The sequence below is a fragment of the Nematolebias whitei genome, chromosome 14 (genome assembly GCF_014905685.2).
Source record: "Nematolebias whitei isolate Nwh7 chromosome 14, NemWhi1, whole genome shotgun sequence".
NCBI classification, from domain to species: domain Eukaryota; kingdom Metazoa; phylum Chordata; class Actinopteri; order Cyprinodontiformes; family Rivulidae; genus Nematolebias; species Nematolebias whitei.
In genome coordinates, this window is record NC_056511.1 from 27198021 (window position 1) to 27217018 (window position 18998).

Below are 18998 nucleotides of genomic sequence, written 5' to 3' on the forward strand. Positions count from 1 at the left end.
ATCCTGTCTAACCCTGAATGCTAGAAAACGCCTTGTATCTGTGACTTTCCTTCCCTCAATTGATTTTGGTGATATTATTTACATGAACGCTCCTACAAGAACCCTGCAGATGTTGGATGCTGTCTATCATGGTGCACTAAGATTCATAACTGGCTGTGATTATCGTACCCACCATTGCACCCTGTATTCACTGGTTAACTGGACATCATTAACTTCACGCAGACTCTCTCACTGGTATATTTTCATCTTTAAATCACTTCTTGGTCTGTTGCCTTCATACATCTCCTCCTACATGTCTCTGCGTGAGTGCAGCTACGGAGTGCGCTCTCAGGACATTATTACCTGCAGTGTTCCCTCAGTGAGGACTGAACTAGGCAAAAGGGCCTTCTCCTACTCCGCTCCTGTTTCCTGGAATATCTTACAAAAAGATTTGAAGCTCTCGACCATGACCTCTCTAAGTGTCTTTAAGAATCTGTTGGACTCCTGGCAAGGTCCAATGCAGACATGTTCCTGTTTTTAGTTTTCTACATTTGTCTTGGAATCTAGCTGTTTTTTGTTTTGTTACCTTTTTCCTTTTAGCCATCCTATTTGTTAAAAAAAAAAAAAAAACTGTAGTATAAGTTTTTATAACTGCTTATTGTTGTTGCTGTTGTCCATTGTTGTCATCTTTCTTTGTTGAAATCAGATCTCTCTTGTAAATGAGTCCTCGAGGCTCAATGGGATTTACCTGTATAAATAAAGGTTGATTGATTGATTGATAATTCCATAATGTTGTTGGTAATTCCATAATGTTGTTGGTAATTCCATTGTAGCAATGCTTTAACCCCTTGGAAACAAAGTCTGTAATCCATTGGAAAAAGTCATATAATCCACAACGATAATTCCACAACGAATGGAGGTGTTGATTGATCAGCATACAGAGAGGTTCCCTTGATTGAGCTGAAGATGCGGCCACTGGATGCAGATTGGAGACCAACGTCAGGATTGCAAGTCCCCTCCAGCGAAGGTCGTCGCTGGATGACGTCCAGTCGGTGCCGTTCTGGTTCTATGTGTCATGCAATTATGTGGTTTAAGGTGGGCTTATGAAGGGGATTTTACATAAGGCCTTAACCTATATGCACCTGGTGTGTAAGCTATTATGATTGGGAACAGCTACAGCTACCAGTTAAGGGGTGGAACATGTTGAAAATGGGAGTTATAGGGATTTATACCTATAGAAGGTTGTTCCAACTGTACCACCATCGCTAACTTTGTCTATGTTAGACTTACATGGCCACTATAGTTGGTTTACATGTCTGTTGCCTTTTAGACGAACGACTTGAGATTGGGTGTTTGGTTTCCCCATAAATGTTTTTGGAGTCTATGGCGAGACTCATCAAAAGAATTAGCTATCCCCCCGAATAGAATTGTTCGAGTAGGTTCGGCTTAAGCGTTGTGAGACCAATGTAGATTATGGTACTTAAGGTAGCATTAATCTACATTGACTCCGCAAAGATTAGGTTTTAACGAGTGAACTGCATGTTGGCATAGTTAAAGTCCTTTACAGTCTCCAACTAAAATACATACAAAACTCATTCTTGCTTGGGGTGTTCAGAAACAATACCAAGAACCAATTAAACGATGTCTCAACATCGACAAAAACAGTGACTAAGCAACCAGTAAAACAACGTTTCAACATTGACAAAAGTAGTGATTAAGCAACTAGAAAAGGACGTTTCGGTGCGTCACTCACTCTGAATGTCAGATTTGATCACGTTATCGCATCTGGTAACATTACCCTAACTGACGTCACCCCCCTTCGGTCATGGGAGACCGCGAACACGGGCGAGGACGTCGCTCCATGAGCTAAAGTTAGGTTGTCCTTGAGTAGTTTTAACTGTTTGCGCAGCTGAAAGAGGACTTTAAGGTCTGGATTGGAATCCCGTTCGCCTTTCGATGGAGTGTATTTGTCTGGGTCAGTCGGATACAGTATCATCGAGTTAATTGCAGGATCCAACTTCTGAAGTTGGATGATGTCTGGGTAAGGTGAAAATGACTTTTCATATTTTAAAAGAACTTGGCGAAGTTTGTCCCTTTCTTCATCAGATGTCAGAGTGTCGGCTTGGACGACCACCTGTTCAATCTGTGATGAGACCGATAAGGGTTCTTGCTCTTTGGGGAGCTCCAACGAATCCCTTTCTGAGTCGTCGGACCTGTCTATGGGTAAGACACCATAGGTTTGAGGTCCTTGGTCGACGTCATCGGTTGAGAAAAGAGCTATGGCCTGTGTTGGTTTTGTGAACCATACTGGCCCAGTTTCTTGACTCGGTACCAGGTTATCTGGGAGTCCTCCCAGAAATGGAATGCCTAGTTCAAAATCCTGAAAATCAGTGGAAATCAACCATCCTAGCATAGTGTTTTTTGGGATCATCACCTCATCCGTGCCTGTGTTACACACAGCAACAGATGTGGTCCTGGAGTCAAGGCTCACTTGGTTTGTGGCTTCCACGGACAGTCCCAAGTTGAAAAACGCAGGAGAAGGTTGAAAATATGCCTGTTTATGGCGAATAGCTTGTCCAGCTACGATGTGGATTCGCACCATTAGGTTAATCACCTGAGGTGGTACTGTGGTGGTTTGGTTGCTAGCAACCTGGCAGGCCTCTGGAATGGTCTGCCCAGCCTTAAGGTTTGCTGTGTCTAGCACAGGAGGATCCTTTGTGGCTCGTTTTAGGGACCACAGCATCTTGTTGATGGTGTCCACGTGGACACCCAACCTTACCAAAATGTCAGAGCCTATGTAGGTTGCATGTGGTAAGTTTTGGATCACGAGAAACGGGTGAACCAGTTCTCGTTGGTTCCAGTTCAGTTTTAGGTTAATGACTCCTTCAGCGGTCATTACCTGTGAACTATTGGGAACTAATGGAAAGCGGAAAGCTTTTTTAATTAGTTCTAGACCCACGTGTTTGTGAACCAAGGTTTCATAGAAAGCTCGGTTAATTGCTGATTTATCTGTCCACAGAGACAGAACAGCATCGTTGGTGTGGGATCCTTGGATCTCTACACCTTTAACTACCAGTGGTAGGTAGTGTTTGGTGGACTCTGACTGCTCCAGCTCACAGAGGAGGCTGTCTTGTTGGGTCAGAGTTTGGACCACCGGGTGGGTCTCTTTGGTTTCACATGATTTCAGAGGAATACTCACCGGGCTCGTGTCCTCGGCTGAGGAGTCCTTTGCGCCCTCCGCGGTACCTGCTGTTAGGCAGTCTGTGTTACACTCCGGAGGCATTTCTATTGGCAGTGGTTTGCTCACTTTGGCCCACATCATCTGATCACCATAATCTATAATCGCGTCGAAGCGATTTATAAAATCCTGGCCAACCAAAAATGGGAATGAGTCAACACTAGACACGTGTACCGGGTGGTATAGTGTCATTCTGCCAATCTGCATGTGAACCATTGCTATAGCTGTCAGGGTTGTCCTCCTCTCTGAGAGACCCTGCATTTCTATAGCACATTCTGTGAGAGGTATTACCCTGTTAACACTGCTAGCGGCTGTCCTCAGCTCCTCGAACAGTTTAGCTGACATAATTGTTATGTCTGCCCCACCGTCGAGTAGTGCTTCATGTGTGAGGACACCTTCGAGCGTTACTGACAGGTATGCCTTCTTGGCGACCCCCCTTCTGATAAAGTTACACAGAAACATCTTAGGTTTTTTCTGACGTTTCTTCACACGCTCAGCCTTGTCTGTGTAATCTTGGTTTGTCTGAACCGTCAGCACAGCAGTAGCCGTTTCTGAGTGTTCAGTTTGCGATGACTCGTCATCGTTTGTGTGTGAGTTCACCCCCCCTTCTTCCGATGAGGGGTTGTTGGAGGCCACATCAACAATGTCTTGGTGTGTTCCACCGACATCTGTGACGTTTTCATTCGCGCCCTCAGATTTAATAGTGATCACATCACTACATAGTGTTCCAGGTTGGTTTCCCGTGTCAGTATGTTTCAAAGTTTCTAACAACCTGCGTAGTTTCTCTGTCTCTTCCGAGCTCAGAGGTGTAGGGCCTTGTTTCTGGAACCTTTGTGATTTTTTCGCCTCGGGTCGTTTTGTCCGAGGTGGAGGAGGGATAGGTACGTCATTTGGGGGTTCCTTTTCGTACTTACCCTGATAATATGTGTCACCTTGGTTCCCATATCTTTGCGTCCTACGCACACCCCATTTACGATAATCACGTTCATCCTCTGAAAGAGGAGCTTTTTTGTCCCAGCGTGCACCTTCATGACGCGGTTTGTTAGTTTGAAAAGACTGCTTTTTCTCGCCTTTCTTAGGAGGAGGAGGCGATACACGCCGTCCTTCCAGTTCTAGCGAATGGGGTTTAACCTTTACACCAGGAAACACCTCTATGGGCGTCTTAACATGAGAACAGGCCTCAAACACATTCACAGCACACTGTTTAATCTCATTGATGGATTTTTCTTTGAAATTAGCCATCATTTGTACTGACGTTTTAATGTCAGTGTGGAGGTTTTGCTGAAAACTAATTTAAAACCTTCTTCCTCCTCCATGCCGGTTTTATTCCTGTAACCAAAATAAGCTTGGAAGATTCTTTTGTAATAAACCTTTGGATGTTCATGCTTCCCTTGCGTGACCTTGTCTGCAGCTGGGAAGCCACCAGGTCCTGTGCAGGGGTTGTATTCTCTGATCAAAGCCTCACACAGGAGGTTGTAATCCCTTCTCGTGGTATCAGGTTGACGCTCGATAAAGGTGAACACCTCTCTGTCCGACGTGAGCCTTATCAGACTGATTTTATCTTCAACCGTAGCATTTGGATAACCACTCAGTCTGAAATCCAGAACATTTAGATACGCCTTCGTACCAGTTGACCCCATTGGGCCAGGTACAAAGCGTTGTACATATTTTGAGAGTTTTTGAAGTTCATCTATTGAAAGAGGAAGTCTCAACGGTCTCTCTTGCTTGCTTGGTAGAGGAGACCTGGTCTGATCTGTCCCTGCTACTTTAGGTAAGGGTGGAGGTGTGTGTGATGTAAGGAGATTTGGGTCTTGAGCCCAGTGTGTCCCCACATTCTGTCCATGCCTCTCACTATTTTTCCTTTCTGCATGGTAAAGTTGTGTTTTAAGCGCATCTATCTCAGTTCTGCACTCGCTCAGAGCATTTGATGCCTGCTGCAACTGTTGTTGTACAGCATCGTTGTCTGAACACAACTTTCGGTACTTGACCTCCCTTTCCTTCATCTTCTCCTCATATGAGTGAGCTTGTGAAGTAAGGTGATTTTGTGAGAGCTCCCTCTCACGTTGTAACTCATTTGCACTGGTCTCTTCATCAAGTTTAGACTGTGCCATGAATTTGAGATACTCCTTTCTGTCTTCTGCATATGCTTTAGACAGCACGTCATTTTGTTCAACCTGTAGATCCAATTTGTCTTTGAGAAGCAGAGAAATTTTTGCTAACCGTTCATGGCTCAGCTTTTTATTCTCTTTCACCGTGGCATTTTCTGCTAAACTTTCCAGTACTGTAGCTTTCTGAATTTCATCCATCTCTTCTAATGGTGTACCAATTACTGGGGCCGTTAAAATATTTAAAGCTCTCTGAATTATGTCAACCTGTTGATTTTCATCATCTGACTCATAGGAGCCCAAGGAGTCATTGCTTTCCTCCTTTTCTTCCATTATCTCTTTATTTTTTTTTATTTTTTTTATAAATAAACAGGAAGATGTTGTGTTTTTTAGGTGGTAAAATAAATCAGAAAGGTTTCCTTTTCTGTTATATTTATTTATATTTGGTATTTTAGCAATTAAATGTGTATTTTCCTTTCAGCAATTGAGTAAACTGATCAACTCTGTGATTATCTGTGACTGTATCTATCAAAAGTTCTTAATTTTTCATTTTGCACCTTCATGAGGATTTATCAGTGAATGAAAAATTTCTTAGTAAACGCCTTCTCTGGGCATAAATACTTTAATCACTTTTTAAATGTAAGATAACAGTATAAATCAGCTTGAGCAACGTTTATTAACTCAAAAATGCTTCTGACAGAATAAAAAAACAAAACGTTTAATTTCACCAAAATATCCTAAACACGAAGTGAAACTGTGATTTCGAGTTTCCAACAGGAGGTGGCAGTGTAACCTTATTTATTTTAACCTGTCACTGTTAGTGACGTCCAGTAGGAGTCGCGATGACTTCCTGTGGCTTTGGTGACATCCGGTCTTTAGCCGTTAGCTTAAAATTAGCATTGGCTAGCGCGGTCCAAAATCACCATTTAATGACGGATTTAAAACTTGAATGTGGCAAAGTTTCAGCGATTAGGCTTTTAATAATTGGATCAGCGGTTCAGAGCCAACTTTAAAGCGTTTTTCAACTTTAAACAACAGATTGAAATTCAATATGAAGACGCTTCATTTCCGGGTCACGTGACTGAATCAACCAATGAGCAAAACTGCAACTAAAGAAGCCATCTTGGCCGCTAACAGCTAGCAACACGTAACACCGTCCGGTGAGTTTTACTCCCATTAGACCTCCAAAATGCACAAATAATTCTGGAAATGTATCGATCACCATGCAAGCACTTTTACTGAGACGGAGCTCAGTTCAACACAGCGTTCTCCCTTAGAAACACCTCACGTTCTGAGCCAGGTCCTACAGAACCGAGCCGGATCGGACCCACACAATATTTCCAAGGTAAACTTTGCACAGCTTCAAATCAAACATTGCGTTCACGAAGAAAACTTTGCAGAGCTTCAAATCAAACATTTTGCGTTCACGAAGACAACTTTGCACAGCTAATTCTGAAAACCACAGCATATTATCCAGCTCTAAAAACAGTGTTTTTTCAGTGTTTCAGTGTTTCGGTCCGTTATCTAGAACCGAACTGGATCACCACCAGAACCACACAGCTGACAACAGTTTCAAAACGGTAAGACATCTTCCCACAGCTTAAACATATCACTGTATTTTCTCTGAGCACCACAGCTGAAAAACATTGCTTTTTACAGTCGAACAGAAATCTGCACTTTTAAGCTACTTTCAGTTAAGATCAGATATGCCAACATGATAAATTCAAGTGTTACAGAATAGCACAGTCCATTTCATGAACCCGTTACGGGCCACCAGTTGTAATGAAGATAATATGCGTCTGATATTATCCATAATTTAAACGGATTCGTTCATTTTTCTGAACTGAGTAATATCGTGTTTTGAATATTAAATGTGGACAGAGATGTGTTTTGTCTTTGACCCACCACAACAGTGAGTCGTTTAATTAGAAACGATTTAAAACACATCACACATTTACATTAATTGGCAAAATTGATTACAATAACACAGCTTAATTAATGACCCTTGCGTGAGAAAATCATGCGGCCATGATTATCTTTTGCAGCTTTTGAAACCAACAGACATTTCTGAAGATATCTGCACCTAATTACTAGCAAGATAGAAGTTTAAAGATGGGAAAATGAAGTTTAAATGGAGAGAGATGGATGAGGAAAAAGTGTCTGTATAACCAGAACAGCACGCTCCTTTAGACGCAGCTTAACCCACGGTACACTGGCAGTTGAAGATCGACTCTTTTACCTTTCTGAAGATATTTCAGTTCCGGCGTAAAGTTCCATTTCAAGCCACCTTTCAGCGTCTCTGTAAGAACAGCTGTGACTTCAGGAGTCGTGAGATCATCACAGAACAAACTTCCTCATTGTTCAGAGCGTTCGTCGGGTAGAGCCACAGCGAGACGTCGTGGCATCGACGGACTCTTGTCACTCCATTAGAAACTGTTCGAACTTCTGTTCTTCTGAACTCCTCTCGTTCAGGAACTTCTGGTTCGAGGTTCTCCCTGGAACTCTTGTTCTGCTCTGGAACATTGTTCTCCCTGGAACTAGGAAGTGTCGACCCTTTTAAAAAGGTCACTTCCGGTTCCTTCTGGGAACTTCCTGATTGGTTGAACGAACCAACCGGGGTGTGGTTTTTAGTGACGTCAGAGGGTCACTACATGTCAAGGAGACAGCATAGATGTTTAAAAATATAACAGAAAGATGTTTTGAAACGGACAGACATTTAGGAGCCAGTTTCCTTCTATCTATCTGAGAGAGTTAAACATGACATTTCGTTCCGATAAACATGTTTTTGACCGTTCTCTGACTTTTGACCGACATCACTCCTTCTCATTTCAGACAGAAGATCAAAAAATGCATAATTGCTCTGTAACAGACATTACCTTGATTTCTACTTTGAATGAGGATTAAAAATCATTAATACTGTTTCACAGTTGATTTAAAATGAGTAGTTCACTTCAACATTTAAAATGGTTTGAACTAAACACACTTTGATTATCAAGATAATGTAAAATAGTAATGACATAAAAAAGAGAGTGTTCTTTCAATTGATTAGTGCAGGACACACTTAGAAAGTCTCTGGATGAGCTTAACTTGTATTTCTGGACTCAAATCAATGAAATAACAGTTTCTGTCCCATGAAGGTCCTCAGGGTCAGATTTTGACCTGAGGCTTAGTTCACTACACAAGACACAGAGAATTGTTTGGACACCATAATAATTGGCAAGACTCAGGAACCTGTGACTGCTGCACAGCTAGCTGACACTGTTCCTGTCGAAGATGACAGACAACTCACAATAAGTTCCACCCCTGCACCTATGGTTCACAGTATAGTCAATGTAGGTCCTCCAACCATTAGTCCACCATCAGCCACCAACAACTTGGGTCCAGCGGGGGACTCCAGCCACACACACTGGCTTCAGTATGGGGCAAGACCCAAAATTCCCCCCAGCTCCACTCCTGCACAATCGGAGCATTGGGTCACAGTTGGGACTCACCGACACAAGGCATTTGCTGAGAAAAATCGTAGTGCTATTTGTCCACTCCCCCTAGAAAACCGCTTTAGCATCCTGGATTCCCACAATTTTCCTTATCTAGCTTCAGATCACCGTCATTCTGCTCCACTACCTGTGTCATCCCTCCCCAGCTGCTACAAACAACGGCGGCCCTCTATCGTAATAAGTCCAAGGTCAGGATGACTCGGGTGGAGTTGAACTACACACTGGCCCCAGAGCATGTCAGGGAGGGGGTAAGTGATGTGCGGAGGCCGCTCAGGGCTCTTTCACTGCAGCCACCTCGTCCCTCACAGCTACTCTGCTCAGCACTACTAGAGGCTCATCTGATGGACCAGCTTCCCACCACACTGCTTGTGGGAGATTCTATTATAAAGAATGTGAGGATGAGGGGAGCTCTTACACTATCTTTCCCAGGTGCCACCGTCATCGAAATATCTAATAAAATCCCGGAAATCATTAAATCACATCCACAGGCTAAAAGACTCATCATTCATGTAGGCACCAATGACATTCCCAAACAGCAGTCTGAATATTTGAAACAGGATTTTATGCATCTACTTGGCACTGTTCTACAGTTTCAACTGCAATTTTTTATCTCTGGTCCCCTTCCCACTTGTGGCAGAGGAATATGCCGCTTCAGCAGACTTCTCAGCCTGAACACCTGGCTGTCTTCTGTTTGCATCCTCCAAAATGTAAACTTTGTTGAAAATGTTGATGTTTTCTGGGGAAGGAGACATCTTTTTGGGACTGATAGCCTCCATTTGAACAACTCAGGTACCCGTATTCTAACTGCCAATCTGGACTACAAGGTACAGCACACAACCTCACCATCCATACCTGGTAACCATGTCACTATATCTGACCAGTCTGCTACTGATTTACGTCTACATGGTCCTGGCTCTTATAGTTCCTCTTGTAACTGTTGTACACATAACAATGGGCCAGGCCCATCTGTTCCCAGCAACCAATTAATTTCAGTTCCGACTACATACATAACCATACATAACCATACTCGTTCAGTGAACTTGAATAACCTTAGATCTTTAGCAAAACATTATTTATCACCCACAGCTACTGTTAACAGTTCACCTGTCACCCTCAATATGGCTCTTTTAAATGTCCGCTCTCTTTTAAACAAATCTTTTATTATAAATGATTTGATTTCAGATTTTAAATTGGATTGTCTGTTTTTAACAGAAATATGGTTAAGTGCAGATGCACCAATTGTTCTTACTGAGACCTCTCCGCCTGGTTTTAAGTTTTTTTTTAATGTTCTAAGTGGCAGAAAAGGTGGTGGCACTGCTTCAATATCTAATAATTTACTGGCTGTTGAAGAGATTTCATTTGACCAGTACCCATCTTTTGAACATCATGCCTTTGTTTTTAGCAGCTTATCAATACTTTGCGTTACTGTTTACAGACTGCCCGGACATGTTTCTGATTTTATGACTGAGTTTTCAGAGTTTTTATGTTTTATTCATGCTAAGTATAATAAGGTTATTGTGACTGGTGATTTTAATCTACATGTTGATAATCCATCAGATTCTTTGTCTAAACAGTTTTTAGAAACTCTAAACTGTATGAATTTTATTCAGCACGTCAAGCAGCCGACTCACAACAGGGGACACACCCATGACCTTGTTATTACCTATGGCTTGGCCTCTGGTGTGTCCTCTGTTGTTGACCTGGCTGTGTCTGACCACTATTGTGTGTTTTTTAATGTCACTGATTTGATTCAGCGGAAAGCCACGGTCCGAACTGTTAGGAGGCGCCATCTTACCCCTGAGGTGATAGATCATTGTTTTAGAGATTTTAACCAAAATTCCCCTGTTATTTTAACTGCTTCCTGCGATTCAATGGTCAGTCAAATTTTTAACAAACTGAAAACAAACCTAGATCATGTAGTTCCACTATTTTCAAAACAAGTTTTTATTAAACGAGTATGCCCATGGAAAACTGAAGACAAAAAGAAACTCAAAAGAAATTGCAAGAAAGCAGAGAGGAAATGGAGGAAAAACAAATTGACAATCGACTACCAAATAATGCGCGAACAGCTTAATATCTACAATTCTGCTGTCAGAAATTCAAGAAATGCATATTTTGCCAAAATAATTAACAATCACAAAAATAATCCTAAAGTTTTGTTTTCCACCATTGATAATCTGATTAACCCTGACTTTACTGCTTCTTCAAATACTCAAACTAACTCTCTTTGTGAGCAGTTTGCAAATCACTTCAAAGGTAAGATTGAGTTAATTAGAGCTAACATTTTATCTGAGCAAAATACTGGTTTTAAATCTATTGAATGCTTGTTTTCGCCTGAGCAAACACTGGACAAGTTTGATGCTCGGCAGAGTTTTCTCACAAGTCAAACCAACCACCTGCCTCTTAGACCGAATTCCCTCATCACTTTTTCATTCATTTTATAGATTCTTTGAGAAAGAAATTTTAAACATTGTAAACTGCTCTCTTCAGATGGGTGTCTTCCCTATTGCCTTTAAAATGGCTGTGGTGAAGCCCCTTCTGAAGAAATGTAATCTAGATCCTAGTGTTTTTAATAATTACAGACCTGTATCCAACTTACCATTCTTAAGTAAAATCTTAGAAAAGCTTGTTTTTATTCAATTAAATAATTTTTTTAATGATGCTGGTATTTTAGAAAAGTATCAATCTGGTTTTAGGACGAACCACAGTACAGAGACAGCCCTATTAAAAAGTGTGAATTATTTAAGATGTAATCTGGATTCACACAAGCTCTCAGTTCTTGTTCTATTGGATCTGAGTGCAACCTTTGATACAGTAGATCATCAAACTCTTTTAAATAGATTACAACACCTGGTCAGTCTTTCTGGTATTGTTCTTCTGTGGTTCAGCTCCTATCTCACAGATAGAACCTTTATGGTAAGTATGGATACATGCATCTCACAGATTCATGAAGCCAACTATGGCGTCCCCCAAGGCTCTATTTTAGGCCCCCTACTTTTTAATTTGTACATGTTGCCACTTGGTGGAGTTATCAGGAGCCATGGGATAAGTTTCCACAGTTATGCTGATGACACACAGCTATACATCTCATTATCTATCTCATGATGACCCCCGGCCAATTACTGCACTTTTTAATTGCATTTCAGACATAAAGTCCTGGATGGCACAGAACATTCTCCAGCTAAACCAGGACAAAACAGAAGATTTAATCATTGGACTGGAGGTTCAAAAAGAAAATACAATTCAGAAATTACAATCTCTGTCTTTAAAACCTTCCAAAAAAGTAAGAAGCCTGGGGGTTCTTTTTGACTCTGAGCTTACTTTTATTCCACATATCAAACATATTGTCAAAACAGGATTTTACCATCTAAAAAATATAGCCAGAATCCGCCCTCTTCTCTCTTTCACTAATACTGAGACTTTGATGCACGCTTTTATTTCTAGCCGTTTAGACTACTGTAATGCACTGCTTTCTGGTCTCCCTAAGAAAAATGTATCCAGCCTTCAGCTGTTACAAAACTCTGTTGCTCGTGTGCTAACCAAGACCAGAAGGCAGGCTCATATTACACCTGTTTTAAAATTATTGCATTGGCTCCCTGTGCGCCTCAGGGTTGATTTTAAGATTCTTTTAATTGTTTTTAAATGTCTCAATGGTCTCGCAAAATCTTGTCTTACAGAGCTGCTATTACCCTATGAACCCCAACGGACACTAAGGTCCTCTGGCACTGGACTACTAACAGTTCCAATAGTCAGAACTCATACTTACGGTGAGGCTTCTTTCCAGTACTATGGCCCCCGTCGGTGGAATAGCCTGCCGGAGAACCTGAGGGCCGCAGAGAATGTTGTTGTTTTTAAGAGCAGGCTCAAGACCCATCTTTTTAACTGCATTTCCTGAACTGGTTCATTTCTGTTCAGTCTATATATTTTCCATATAATTTTATTTAATTTTGTGTGTGTGTAGTTTGCTTTTATTTTGTGGGTTTGTTGTTTATAATTCTGTACAGCACTTTGAGCTGCGAAGGGTGCTTTATAAATAAAATTGATTGATTGATTGATTGATTGATTGATTGATTGATTGATTGATTGATTGATTGATTGATTGATTGATTGATTGATTCTGAGTGGGCCATGTTCTGCACCTCGCTTGTTAAGGTAGCTACAGTTCCTTGAGCTGTGGCCGCAAAGTTGTCGGTGCTTCTCGCGGTGCTCATCCACGAACTCGGTGGTGGACACCCCGGGTTAGGGAGGCTGTCAAGCTGAAGAAGGAGTCCTATTGGGCCTTGTTGGCCAGTGGATCTCTGGAGGCTGCTGAGGAATACTGGAGGGCCAAGCGGTCCGCAACCATGGCTGTTGCTGAGGAAAAGCTCAGATATGGGAGGAGTTTGGTGAGACCTTGGATAGAGACTCTCGGTCGGCTCCGAGAAGATTCTGGCAAACCATCAGGCGGCTGAGGAGGGGAAAGCAGCACTTTACTAACACTGTGTTCAGTGAAGGTGGGGTGCTGTTGACCTAAACCAATGATGTCGTCGGGAGGTGGAAGGAATAATTCTCAGACCTTCTCAATCCCACCAGCCCGCCTTCCATGGAGGAAGCTGAGTCGAGGGACTTTGGGGTTGATCCGTCCATAACCGTGGCTGAGGTTGCCTAGTTAGTTAAAAAGCTCGGAGGCGGCAGGGCTCCAGGAGTGGATGAGATTCACCCTGATTTCCTTGAGGCTCTGGATATTGTGGGGCTGTCTTGGCTGACACGCCTTTGCAACGTTGCGTGGACATCGGTGGCAATGCCACTGGACTGGCACACTGGGGTAGTGGTTCCCCTCTTCAAAAAGGGGGACCAGAGGGTGTGCTCCAATTATAGGGGCATCACTCTCCTTAGCCTCCCTGGTAAGGTCTATTCAGGGGTACTGGAGAAGCAAGTCTGATCGTTGGTCAAACCTCAGATCCAGGAGGAACAATGTGGGTTCCATCCTGGCTGTAGAACACTGAATCAGCTCTTTAACCTCACTACGGTCCTTGGGGGGTCATGGGAGTTTGCCCATCCAGTCTACATGTGTTTTGTGGAGTTGGAGAAGGCATTCGACCGTATTCCTCGGGGTACACTGTGGGAGGGGTGCTCCATGAGCATGGGATTGGAAACCCGTTGTTGCGGGCTGTTCAGTCCCTATACAAGCGGTGCGAAAGTTTGGTTCGCATTGCCGGCAGTAAGTCAGACCCCTTCAGTGTGGGAGTTGGATTCCGCCAGGGCTGCCCGTTGTCACCGATTCTGTTCATAACTTTTATGGACAGAATTCCTAAGTGCAGCCAGCTGGCAGAGGGTTTCTGGTTCGGTGGTCTCAGGATTCCATCTCTGCTCTTTGCAGATGATGTGGTCCTGTTGGCATCATCATGCCCTGATTTTCAGCTCTCACTGGAGCGATTCACAGTCGAGTGTGAAGCAATTGAGTTGAGAATCAGCACCTCCAAATCTGAGGCCATGGTCCTCAACCGGAAAAGGATGAATTGCTCTCTTCAGGTCGAGGGTGAGGTTCTGCCTCAAGTGGAAGAGTTCAAGTGTCTTGGAGTTTTGTTCACGAATGAGGGAAGAATGGAGCGTCAGATTGACAGATGGATTGGTGCAGCATCTGCAGTATTGCAGACTCTGTACCGGTCCGTTGTGGTGAAGAGAGAGCTGAGCTGTAAGGCAAAGCTCTCTGTTTACTGGTTGGTCTACGTTCCTACCCTCACCAATGGTCGTGAGCTCTGGGTTGTGACCGAAAGAATGAGATCACGGATACAGGCGGTTGAAATGAGTTTTCTACGCAGAGTAGCTGGACTCTCCCTTAGAGATAGGGTGAGAAGTTCAGTTATTCGGGAGCGACTCGGAGTAGAACTGCTACTGCTCCACGTACAAAGGAGCCAGTTGAGGTGGTTCGAGCATCTAGTAAGGAAAACCCCTGGGCGCCTCCCTAAAGAGGTGCTTTGCGCATGTCCAACTGGGAGGAGACCCCGGGGAAGACCCAGGGCACACTTGAGAGACTACGTCTCTCAGTTGGCCTTGGAACGCCTTGGAATCATCCCAGAAGAGCTGGTAGCGGTGGCTGTGGAAAGAGATGTCTGGGCCTCCCTGCTCAAACTGCTGCCCCCACGACCTGACCTCAGAATAAGCAGAAGATAATGGATAAATGTATGGACAGATTAGCTGTCACAAGCTAATATTAGTCATAATTAGTTGCCACAGATGTGGCTTAGTGCAAAGTTATTGCCAGTTGTTCAGTGTTATTTATCAAGAGTTCAGTAATCTGACAGCTTGTGGATAATAGATAGATAGAACTTTATTGATCCCACAGGAAATTATTAAGCTTTCCTTTAGTCTATGTATGCGATAGCAGACTCCTGTATCGTCTGACTGAGGATAGTAGACAAAAGAATCCTTGTGTTGGGTTGGTGTGGTTCTTAATGATGCTGCGTGCTTTATAAAGACATCGGCTGTGGTTAGGGCTGTATACCGAACTGAGGTTATTTTATGGCACCAACCGAACTGCACCGGTCGGTGTATGGATTGAAACGTCACTCTTCTTTCTGTGTCAAGTTTCGATATTGGCTGTAATGTGTCACGTGGTTTCAACACGCAGGCAGGTAAAACACCAGACATATGACAAACAGACTACGTGTTTACATCCAGAGTTGTATACAGCTGCCCTACAGTTGTATGTCTATGGTGCTGGTTACGCCCACAGACGGAGTTCAAGTGTGCAGCGTGTGTGGCGTTGAACGGCTTCAATTTACGAGTGGAAAGTTGCTCCGTGTTTGTCTTCAAGGGGCCTCCCCCCCTCCTCTCCGCGTTAAAGTCTGCCTATGAGTGTTAGAGAGCATGAACGGCCTGAAACAACATTCCACGACTGGACTCCTCTTCATCAAAGAACTCCGAGGACGGAGCTGTGTCTGGGATTTCAGCTGGTAAGTTTACGTTTGTTAACGTTACTGCAGCTTAACACGTTCATCGCGGTTAGTTAAACTTGGATCCATGTAACGCTAACTTTAAGATATTAGTGTGTAGGTTTATTTTATCTATGTAGCTAGCTTAACTCAGAAGTTAACTAAAGATTGACATTAACAGATAAAGCTTGTAAAAATGTCCTCATTGTAGTGATATAGGCCTGAAGGTCAAAACCTTGACCTTAGGCACCATATGGGACAAAACTTGTTATTTCATTGATTTGCATCCAGAAATACAGGTTGACCCATCCTGAGACTTCCTGCCTGTCTGTTCACCACGCTCACTTCCTGCACTGTGATCAACAGAATCCTTCTCACCTGGTGGTCGTAGCATTTAAACGCTCCCCTGTTCTATATCTGACACCAGATTATTGAAAGCCTTGCACAAGTAGATGTCTAGTGATTATCTCATGCTCCTGATTATCTCATGCTCCTGATCTCTGATCTCCTCATACTGACCAAGTTTCTGTGCCCTGGATTTTTCTGTTTAAGTTTGTGAAACTTTCCAGTGTGTTTCCACAGACGTGTGCTGATTCCCATCAGTCCTTTTAAAATAAAGCTTATTGAACGCACTTTGTCTAATTGAATTTTTGGGTCCTCCGCTAAATTCACTATAGAGGAAAGGTCAGTAAGAGAGTGGGAAAGGTTTGTAGGAGTGTGGGAAGGGTTTAAAAAGCCTTAAATATATATGGTAAATTATATATATATATATATATATATATATATATATATATATAATGGTAAATGGAAAGGAATGTACCTTTGTATCTTCTCAAGATACTCAAAGCTCTTTACAACAGTCTGTGCCCTCATTTATCCATTCATACAGCACTCTACTATATATCCAAAAAAGTTCAATCTGGTCCTCTGGACATTCAAAAAAAAACAACAAAAAAAAACAAAGCAAAAAATATAGAAACGTTTCATCTCTCATCCAAGAGACTTCCTCAGTCTGAGGTGCTGTTTTCAGCTCAGTCTCTTAAATAGCACCTTCTCAGAGTGGATCAACCAGTTTGCTGCCGACAACCAAAACCAGCTGCTCACATGGTCAAGAAGGACCATCAACCTAACAATGGATCATTAGCACACAAGTGTGCAAGGATGACTGCTCTAACCACTCAACCACAGCTGCCTCATTTATATCCAATTATAAAATAAATATAATGCCACTACTTTGCAGATTTTCATCTATCGCAGAGGTCTCTGGAACGTAACCCCTGTGATCGGTAAGTGTGCATGTGATGACACTGTACTAGTGTATTGGTGTGGGCGTACAGCTGGAGCGATTACGTAATGAGGTGATGTGTGCACCCCCTCCATGGAGAGTGTGTGTGTGTGTGTGTGGGGGGGGGGGGGGTTAGTAGTCCCTAGAGCTGAATGACTAAGGCTGACAAAAAAAATGAATGAGGTTTTCCAGCAATAATGATTAGTGATGGCCGTCATACAGTTGCTATGGGGGCCTCCTTGGGAGCGTGAGTATGGTAAGGGTGGGGGTGGGGAAGGTGGGGTGGTGACTGTGCAAACTCACCGTGAGCTCAGCTTTAGCACACGTCTATGCTTCTCTGCCCCCTCCTGCTTTCCTGCATACTGCATACAGTGTCACTTCAACAGGCACTGAGAGAGCCACCAACACACACACGTGCACTCTCACAAGCACAGACTGGACCCTCCAGCTGTTAAAACCAGAACATTTGACAGAGCAACATGGACTAATGACGCAGACACACTCTTCATGCTCCCTCTCTGAGTATAAACAAACTAGCATGCCCAGTAATGCACCGCCTGAGGTGTGGTCCTATTTCACATGCACACGCACACACACATCATCTCAGAAGAGAATAGGAACGGCTCTGTTCTTACCTGTCCAAGGTGTCATGGCTGGATGTGGCCGCAGCTCCCAGCAGTCCCAGTGCTGCACTCCCCACCGCTGCAACAGCCCCGCTGCCTGCCTCCATGATACTGACTCACCGCAATGAGCAGCCTGCCAGAGAAGTGGAAGGGGAGGGACGAGGGGAAGGGAGGGGAGGGGGAGGGTGGAGGTGAAGGATGGAATGGATTTGAAGAAGTACCGGTAGATCAGGAAGGCGAAAGATGAGATAGAAATCACATGTAGAGGCAAGAGGGACAATAAGAAGGAAAATGCAGAGTAAGGCAAAACTGTGAAAATAATGATTAGGATCAGTCTATGGAGGAAAAGAAAAGGGATCATAGAAAATGAGTGTGTGGGGGGAGGAGAGGGGAACAGAGAGAGCAATCATTAAATGGACTGTACTTATATAGCGCCTTTCTATCTTATTTCAAGATACTCAAAGCGCTTTACACTACAATCTGTGTCCTCATTTACCCATTCATACAGCACTCTACTAGATCTCTACAAAGCTAATTGAACAAATCATTCTAATGAGACTAATCAGTGCTTTAGATCACATTCAGACACCGATGGGACACACATCAGAGGCTATGAGAGGTTCAGTGTCTTACCCAGGGACACTTCGACATGTGACTGCTGGTGGATTCGAACCCCCAACTCTCGCATTGGAGGACGACTGCTCTAACCACTCAGCCACAGCCGCCCGTCATTAACTGTGAGTGGATCAGCTGAATCGTGATCTTTACAAATCCACATTTCACTTCAGAGTTACATGGAGTTCTGGCAGTCTACTGGTGTGAATCAGCAATTCACACACACCCCAACCCCCCTACAACCCACCATCCTGAGCTCCCAAACAGTTCAGGCTCAGGTTCAGTCCAGATTTTTTTTTCAGTCAACCAGCTTTTTATATGACTTCATTTGATGATATCAGCATGAAGTTTAAATGATGGCATGTGAAAACATGACACCCTAGTCAGTAAACCACTAATAATAACTAAAGAAAATGCAGTATGGATGAAAAGTGCTCAATGACTGTGTTAATTTGCTAAACAAGCTAAAACTATTGTTAAGTTCAAAAAAGCAGAACAGAAGCTGAATGAGAAGGGCATAGGCTCAAAGCAGAACTGCAGCTAAAAAGCAGTAGCTAAAATTAGCTAAATCTATGCTGATCTAGTATTAGCAAACAAGTAGCTAACAAAATAAAAGCTAGAAGCAGCAAATCAGATGCTAAAGCTAAAATTTGCTCAACTGTAGAAAACAGCTAAAAGAAGCATAATGTTGCTAAAAGTAGGGAGTAACGGCTTTAAGTACTCAGCTCAATTAGTACACATTATT

General features: G+C 43.1%; 1 protein-coding gene across 1 annotated transcript in view; it reads right to left on the bottom strand.

Annotated features, from left to right (window-relative positions):
* arhgap32b (Rho GTPase activating protein 32b) overlaps window positions 1–17760 on the bottom strand; it is a 468773-nt gene extending 451013 nt beyond the window's left edge. Inside the window, exon 1 of the mRNA XM_037687644.1 lies at window positions 17651–17760. Coding sequence (XP_037543572.1) covers window positions 17651–17745 — 95 coding nt within the window. The 5' untranslated portion in view covers window positions 17746–17760. The remainder of the gene's footprint in view (window positions 1–17650) is intronic.
* Between the last annotated feature and the right edge of the window lie 1238 nt (window positions 17761–18998).